Source organism: Vitis riparia, chromosome 15 (assembly GCF_004353265.1).
Source record: "Vitis riparia cultivar Riparia Gloire de Montpellier isolate 1030 chromosome 15, EGFV_Vit.rip_1.0, whole genome shotgun sequence".
NCBI lineage: Eukaryota > Viridiplantae > Streptophyta > Magnoliopsida > Vitales > Vitaceae > Vitis > Vitis riparia.
Genome location: NC_048445.1, coordinates 10705850 through 10714465, shown reverse-complemented (window position 1 = coordinate 10714465; position 8616 = coordinate 10705850). Strand labels below are relative to the sequence as shown.

At 34.7% G+C, this 8616-nt stretch overlaps 1 protein-coding gene across 2 annotated transcripts; it reads left to right on the top strand.

Annotated features, from left to right (window-relative positions):
• The first annotated feature begins 692 nt into the window (after positions 1 to 692).
• Positions 693 to 7501, top strand: LOC117932729 (probable purine permease 11). 2 transcript variants are annotated; one of them, XM_034854023.1, is made up of 2 exons: positions 693 to 824; positions 6291 to 7501. In XM_034854023.1, exons 1-2 carry the CDS (start codon positions 800 to 802, stop codon positions 7385 to 7387), a joined length of 1122 nt encoding a protein of 373 aa, XP_034709914.1. In that variant the 5' UTR covers positions 693 to 799; the 3' UTR covers positions 7388 to 7501. The 2 variants fall into 2 exon arrangements, with proteins under 2 accessions (XP_034709914.1, XP_034709912.1); XM_034854021.1 differs by having other exon boundaries at positions 6288 to 7501.
• Positions 7502 to 8616: the final 1115 nt, after the last annotated feature.

Genomic DNA, 8616 nt, shown 5'->3' with positions numbered 1-8616 from the left:
TTTGTCAAAGTCCAATTCTTTAAGCAAATGATTATTTCCATGAAAACAATTGTAGTCAATGCCAAATTCAAACAAAGTGTGCCACAAAAGTCAAAGCCAGAGCATACTCCATTCCTTATTTATAAATAAATATTTATGTAAATGGTATTAAATAAAATATTGTTGCCTTTTTGGTTACAATGCTTTGAAACCAATTCTTCAAGAAAATAATTGCTTCAATTGGAAAGGAATTTTATTTTAAAGTCAACTTTTGTCCTCCCATAGCTTTTTATTAGAAATTATTTTTTTATTTTTATAAATTTATATTTATCTAAAATTTCATTGAGGTCTTTCGAAGTTTGGTATAAATACACTCAATTATCATTGGTTACAAATTCCTTCTATTAATATTTCTATAAATTTAATTCGTTTATCAAATTTATTTTTTAGAGAGATTTTAAGTAAAAATATTTTAGATTTGAGTTTTAAATAGTTCTTTAAAAATTAAATTAAATGTTTTTTAAAAATAAAATTTATATATAAAATAGATTTATAGGGGTGTTAACTGAAAAAATTTAAAATATGTGATGGATTAGTGTATTTATACTCAACTTTGGGGTGTAAATGAAATTAACTTAGAATTAATTGGATTGACATAAAATGGGAAAGCGCGGGACTGAGAGAAGATAATATCATATTATTTGATAATTTATTTTTGTTTGAGTCGTTTTGTGGACCGCTTGAGTTGCCACCGTTGGCTGCAGCAACTGTCGCTTCCGCAAGGATCATCTTCGCCGTCGCAGCCGCCGCCCTAGTGCCTATGCAGCCGGCTCTCGACATGCCGGGTGATTCTCTCCTTATTTCTATATATCTTTCTGTTATTTATTTATTTTTATTTATTTTTAATTCTGATATTTCACCGGAATCAAATCTAACCCTCCGTTTGGCGGCTCAGTAAACACTGAGGAAAGCATGAGAAAATTTTGGATCTTGTGTTTTATACTGTTATGGCTTCCTTGTAAAAATCTAGAAAGAATTCAACGTTGGAGCCAAATACTCGGTTGATCCTATGTTTTCTGGAATTCCAAATAATGGAAGTCGAAGCTCGAAAAATTTAATTTCTTTTGGTTTCCTCCCTTTTCTCGGCAATCGAACGGAGGAAGGTAGAAAATGAGTTTTCTTTTTTTTTTTTTCGATAAGAGCTAGTAGCCTTTTACGGCGGCTTTCAGAGGAATCTAAATTTTAGAAAGGATGTTTTTTTTTTTTTTTTTTTTTTTGCTTTGTAATTTTTAGAAAGGATGTTGAAGAAAGTGATTCGGCACTTTTCTTTTTTAGTTCCCAAAAGATTGAGAGGTTGGTTGTAGACTTAGGTACTGTTTGGTTAGCATTTTCCAAGTACTGTTAGGCTTCTTTTTTTTTTTTTTTTTCCCCCAAAAGGCAAAGCTAAAAAGGCTAAGCTGTGGGAACTGAATTCTTCTATGTCGAGTAAGTGGCATTTTAATAGAATTCAGGCAATGAAAGACCAATATAGATCCTCATTGGTCTTTCTATTTCTTTTTCTTTTTGTTTCATATTGAACTTGAAAATTTTCACGCATTATGTCCATAATTCAATCTTAAGCCATGTTTGGGAGAGCTTCTCAAACTCTAAAAGTTGGGTTGAAGGATAAAATACAATTTGTAGGAATTTTTGGATAGAATCACCAAGGCTTCCACCGATGCAATTTATTCATATTTTTTAAAGAAGAAGTGAGACCAAGGAAACAGAGTTTTATTTAACTAAAATTTTGGAAACTTTTATAATTATCTTATCTTAAATAAAAGCACTTTAAAATTCCCAACCATAAAAAATTTAATAGCATCTTTCTAGTTCTAGTTCTACTTTTCGTATTGCTAAATTCAAAAGTTAAACCTTATCTCAAACAAGACTTTACACTTATTATATGGATGGGGAAGCACAACTGTCTGCATTATTTGGTTAGTTCTATGATGGGTTGAAAAATGCTTTACAAGATTCTTGTTTTGGTAGAGTTAGCAATCAAAACAACTCTGACCAATTTTTTTCTTGTTGATATACGTATTTGCTTATGTAAAAGCATTGATAAAAGTCAGTGAACTCTTTATACCTGTTTGTCCTCTTCAACATTAAACTCCCATTGATTGTCATATGATTATGTAGAAGCTTGTGGTAGTGACATGGGACTCGAAGAGGAGGGGTGTGACTTAAGAGGAGGGGAGAGTCTGAGGTGTCAAAGCTTAAAGGACAATGGAGTAGAATCAGAGGCAAGGGGAGTGGAGAGAGTGGTGGTGCTGTTGTATGAGAAGATCACAAATTGGGGAATCTCAAATGTAGAGTAAATCTTAGAATTTCGGAGAGCAAACTTCACGTTTGTCTTCCCTTTGTTGTAGAACATGAAGTCTTTTATAGTTATACTGAACATTTACATCCATTAATTTCCATGCGATGATGTGAAAGCTTTTGGTGGTGACATGATGGATACTCTCAAATGCAAACAAAATCTTAAGAATTTAGGAGAGCAGGCCATCATCAAAACAAGTGTCCTCCTTGTGGAAAAGGATGGATAAACCAATACACCCTTAGCAGCCATAAGCAATGTGTTATTCTAGAAGCCAAATTAGAATATAAGCCAAATTTTGATCAACATAATGCTAATGGTAAAAGAGTGATAGAATCCACTGTTGAATGGAGCCCCTCTCCAATTGGTTGCGTGATAGTGAATTTTGGTGGTTTCTTTTTGGGGATTCTTGGGCAAACTAGCACTAGAGACATTTTTAGAAATCACAAGGATTTGATGGTTGGGTTTTAAGGTTTCTAAGGCAAACTAACATTAGAAACATTTTCAGAAGTCACAAGGAAGGTGTGTTAAGCCTTTTCAAAACCAGCGGGTTTGGGTATTGCTATTAAAGGCAATGTATTAGCCCTTTTAGAAGGCTTAAGAGAAGCTCTCAAAACAGATTAAAGCAAATTAATGGTGGAAGGGGATTGCTTAGCAGTTGTTCAATAGATGTGGTGCAACTATTTTCAATTTTCAAGGATTGCCATTGAGTGATTATTACTTTATATTCTAGGATGGATGTGGGATTTCTTCGGATTGTGAGCCAGCCATGAAGAGGTTGATATCTCGGGATAAGGAGGGGCAGTTTCCTAGAAGTATAGGGTCCACTTGGAATGTCCTTGAGATGCTTTTTACTGGAGTGGCCTATCTTTTAGTTTTCTTCTCTTTTTATTTTTTAGTTTCTTGGTTTCTGTTTGAAGCATTCCTTGTTCTTATATGGTTCTTTTTTGTTTCTTTTGACAAAATTCTTTTTTTTTTTCTTCTAAAAATTAAGTGCTTAAATCAATGCCATAGGTAGCTGTGGTCTTTAGGAACCCTCCAAAATGATTTCCTTAAGAGAGCCTTCTTCTTACCAATTACATTGCCTAAAATGCTTGCATTGTGCTTGGAGATCTAACCCACCCCCACCCAATACACACACACATGCACATACACAGTAGTGGATAGGGCTAGGACTGGGTAGGAATTGCATATTGAATTAACAAACTCTATAATGGCTAGAGACCAGAGCAATCCAACCTCAGGCTTAACAATTAGCCCAAGTTTCACCTATAGATATTTTGATAAGTGAGTTTCACCCATAGATATTGCCATGCATGTCATAAAAACATTAAATTTATAAAAATACCCTAATTTAAGGCAGCATTCGAAAGCAGCCTTATATTTTCTTTTGTGGGATAGTAGTTATGTATTTTGAATTAGTTGTTTTTATGTGGGTCTGGTATCATATTTTATGTGTTATCAATAAAATAATTATCTAATATTTTTAATTTGCATTCTAGAAGAATTCCCCTTTGACATTGACCTATTATAATCATTTTAGATTTTCTTTGACATTATTATTATATTATAGTTATTTAATTATTTATTATTATCATCATCATTATTATTGTTCTCATGTATTATTGATTAAGAACTTCATAATTATATAGCGGACAGATATGGTGTTTTTTCTTCTCACTTTTTGTCTTATTCCCTTGTATATATATCCTAAACTTAAAAAACGTCCCATTTAATCTTTTATCTTAGGCCTCAACTTGTGTCCAGCTGTCCCTGTCAGTACTAAGGCATCATTTGAATGGGTCTGGATTGATTTCTAAGCCCAACCTGATATATGGATAAACCTAGGAAGTCTGGTCTGTTCTGGTCCGTTCTGGCCATACAGGTGTAAATAACCCACTCCACACCCTACAAACATTGGGGTGGAACCATTTCAACCTTGATTGCACCCTATATCTCATGCCAGTAGGCCAAGGAGATCCTTGACAATCTTTTAGTTTTTCCTGACTAACAATAAACAAAGAAAGAAATGCCATAGGAATTTTGGTCAGAGTGAAAAATCATAATTCTAGAAACTCTTATTTCAATTAGCTAATCTCCCATTGACTTTCTCTTCCAAGGGAACCCAAAATCCTATGCCTTAAGTTCTCACCTCTTAAACATCTCATAGGCCACTCAGTAATACCATACCCAAGTACATTTGCAACTGAAATGAACTTATTTTCACCCATGTGAATCCCTACAATAGATCTCTTTTTAAAATTATTTTTTAGCGATGGAACTCTCTCTGAGTATTTCAAATAAGGTCAAGATTTGAACTGTTGTCTGTATGTGAGTAGAAGGTGGTGTCATACATTGTTTTTCATAAGAAGAGAATGTTTGGTACATGTTATAGCTGTAACTTCAGAAGGTTGTTAACTTAATCCCTGGCTTGCCCACCTATCTTTTGGAACTAGCAGGTGCACATCTCTAGTTTCCTTAAATTTGATTGTTACATCATAGAGCATATTAAATCATTTTTTGCCCTTTAGAAGTGCATTTTTATATCCAATCTTGTACAGTTGCAAACGTTCGTTTCAGGAATTTGAGCCCACAATGTATATCCTGCTATCTAGTATGCTCTCTCATGTGTGGGGTGTTTTCTAACACCCTCTTGTATGTGTGAGCTTGGGGCCACAGGTGGGGAGATGGACAACCTTGTGGGCAAACAAATTAAGGGCAACCTCATTTGAGCTTGCGCGTGAGCTCAATACATTGGGTAAATAAACATGCGGTGAGGTCTGAACTTATGTCTTCCTGCTAAATGAGGTCTGATACCATGTTGAACGATCAGTTTTCTTAAAGTTTTAAGCTGTTAAGTATTTAAGCCCACAATGCATATTATGCTCGCAGTTTGGCTACTAATCTAAAACTAGATATTTTGTGTAGAGTTCAACAGTATGAACCAGCACTACCTATAAAAAAAAAACAGTATGAACTAACATGGTAAGGAATGCAGGTTGATACTCCTATTTGGAATACACAAACTAACGAGAGTGTAACTAAAGAACAGAGGAGCAGGTCTAGCTCACCAAACGTTCCAAACACATTTGGCTCTCTTAAGTAGCAAATAAATGAGAGATGAATGAAATTGGCTACATTAAAGTGGATTTTCTCTCCTCTTTGTCTCATCTTTTTCTAGTCTAGGGGCATTATGGAGGGAATCCTTGCTTGCGTGAGTTTTAAACTGCATTACTAATAGGAATGGTTTCCTGGTTCATGGCAGGCTTCTGTCTTGCCATCACTACTCCTCTCAATCTCAGTAATTTGGAGTCAATGTATCCAAGGTTGCTATCAGTTGGAAGGAAAATCAGGAAGAAGATAGATCCAAAAAAGGGGGGCGGGGGGGTTTTGGAAGAGGAAGGAGAAGAAGCAGCAGCTCAGTAGTTCATACTTCAATCCTAGTGGTTCTGGTTCTGAATAGTTCCAAACACCTTCTTACTTCATTCTTCTTTTTGATTACTTAAAAATGAGTTAAAGAACCAATGCCTAGATCTTATGCATCATTTTATCATGTAGTAGAGATGAGAAAAAATTGGACACTTGATAATTTGGTCATGTACTTGTGTTGTGATACTGGGAAACTATATGAATTTGACACCTAGGCCATATGCACACCAGGTTGCATATGCAAGTCCATCTAACATAGTTGTACCCTATTAAACCCACTCCATTGGACATTTATGTAACATAGTGTGTTCATATCAATGTTTTCCATCTACTAAAGTAGAAGTTCCTTCACTAATGTTATTAGCTTCTGTACTAATGTTGTAAAATTTGATTAATTGAATAATTGTTCTATGATTGTCTTTAAGTTCTAGCAGTTTTTTCCATATTTGAATTCCTAATGGTCAGATAAAATCTGTTTCCTATAAACGCTCTAATTTTTTTTTTGTTGTGTTACTTCCTCTAGCAGTTTCTGCAGAACCGATCTTGAGCAAAGATGAAACTTTAACGAGGCAATCTTCATTCATTGGACTAAAATGTTGGCAATGGTGGCTTTTGGTGGCACTCAACATTTTTTTCCTCCTTGCTGGCCAAGCAGCTGCTGTTCTTTTAGGAAGATTTTATTATGACAAGGGTGGAAATAGTAAATGGATGGCTACTTTTGTCCAAACTGCTGCTTTTCCAATTCTTCTCATCCCACTCTTCCTTATACCCTCATCCAAGGAGCCTTCAACTACTACTCCACCTTCTTGGACCATCCTTGCATCAATCTACATCGCTCTTGGAGTAGTCCTAGCTGGTGACAACATGTTATATTCTACTGGGCTCTTGTACCTTACTGCCTCTACTTATTCGCTCATTTGTGCTACCCAATTGGCTTTTAACGCGGTTTTCTCTTTCTACATCAATTCTCAAAAGTTCACTGCTTTGATTCTTAATTCTGTGGTTATTCTATCCTTATCTGCCTCTCTCATTGCTATCAATGATGATTCTGAGGGTTCTTCAGGCATCTCTAAGGGGAAATATGCCATCGGTATCATTTGCACCCTTGCAGCTTCAGCTCTTTATTCTCTTTTGCTCTCCCTTATGCAGCTATCCTTTGAGAAGGTAATAAAGAAAGAAACATTTTCCGTGGTTTTGGAAATGCAAATTTATACATCCATTGTTGCCACATGCGCTTCTCTTGTGGGTCTTTTTGCAAGTGGGGAATGGAAGACTCTCCATGGAGAAATGAATGGGTTTGGCAAGGGGAGAATTTCTTATGTGATGACTTTGGTCTGGACAGCTGTGGCTTGGCAAGTTTGTTCTGTAGGTGTTGTGGGCTTGATTTTTCTGGTCTCTTCTCTCTTCTCCAATGTTATTAGTACCGTCTCTTTGGCTGTTGTTCCCATTGCTTCAGTGATGGTTTTCCATGACGAAATGAACGGCGTGAAGGTAATTGCTATGCTTTTGGCTTTTTGGGGTTTTGCTTCTTATATTTATCAGAATTATCTGGATGATCGCAAGGCAATAAAAGCACAAACTGGTGCTGATGATAACCACCCTGATGATTCTTCATGTTGTTGATTGAAACTTGTTCAGTATTCTTGGATTTACCCTGCTTTTCTATTGTAATGGACGACATTATCAATCAATGCATATTTATTTACAGTTTTATTGGTCTGTACTTGTTCAGATCCATTATTGAGATTTTACAAGTGATTTTTTCTTTCTTTCTTCATTTTCTTCCCTTTTGTCTGATCAATGTTGCAGTTCATCTCTACATGCATATTGGTTTTGTTTTTTCACACGGCCAGTATGAATCCATCGGGGGTTGTTTGATTTTCCCATGGGAATGTGGAAAGTCCCTTGTATGGGATTGAAATTACGAACATTTTATTTTTCATGGCATCTTCCGATGACTCTCTCTCTAAGAATAGCTTCACAACTTAGGGACTTGGATTGCTAGAGATTGAAGTTCACATAACTGAAGTTTTAGATCGAGAAATGAATTCCAAGGTATTTAGAGCTTGTTTGATCATATGATTTAAAAACAGTTTTCTGTTTTTAAAAATTCTTAACGTTGTTTGACCGTTATTCTTTGAAAATAATTTTTAAAAATAAAGTGAAATAGAGAACAATTTTTAGAGAATAAAAAGGAGTTATTTTCATCAGTTTTTTTAAAAAATAGGTCTGTTTGGCAATATTTTTTTAAACTTGTTTTTAAAAAACTATTTTTTATCCTTTAACTTAAAAATGGTTTTTAGAAACAAGTTAAACAAATATGGTCAAAGACCCCTTATTTTCCTGAATCTTCTTTCATTTGCTACTCTTCTATCCCATGTATAACAATATTAACAACCTCCTTGTCATATATACATATATATATATTAAAACATTTTATTATACTATTAAAACAACCAATAAAGCAAATAAAATGGAACAATAATGAATAAATATAATTAATTATTTAATTAATTTTTATGTAAAAAAATTAGTAACAAACAAAAAAACATAATTGGTCAATTATGTTGCAAATGATTTTTTTCTTCGTAACAATCATTTAGTGAGTAGAGAAAATGAAATGAAGAACATAGGAAATTCAATGCCCATACCTACTAGACTATCACAAACATTCATACAACGTTAGATAAAATAAACATGCAGTCAAGTGGAGAAAAAGGGAGATTTCCAGCTCAACCTCACCAAAACCAGAAAGCAATATGTGAAGTCAAAGAATCCATGCAGTCAACTTGTGACCAACATAAGATTAAACCTGTGGTGGCATTAAGAAGCGGTGGAGAATTGGAGGAAAC

What these genes read in the sequence shown, in the direction of transcription:
- LOC117932729 (XM_034854021.1), top strand. Translation starts at nt 800, where the DNA reads ATGCAGCCGGCTCTCGACATGCCGG. An exon ending in GCCGGCTCTCGACATGCCGG is followed by an intron (nt 825 to 6,287) that starts GTGATTCTCTCC and finishes TACTTCCTCTAG; the next exon opens with CAGTTTCTGCAGAACCGATC.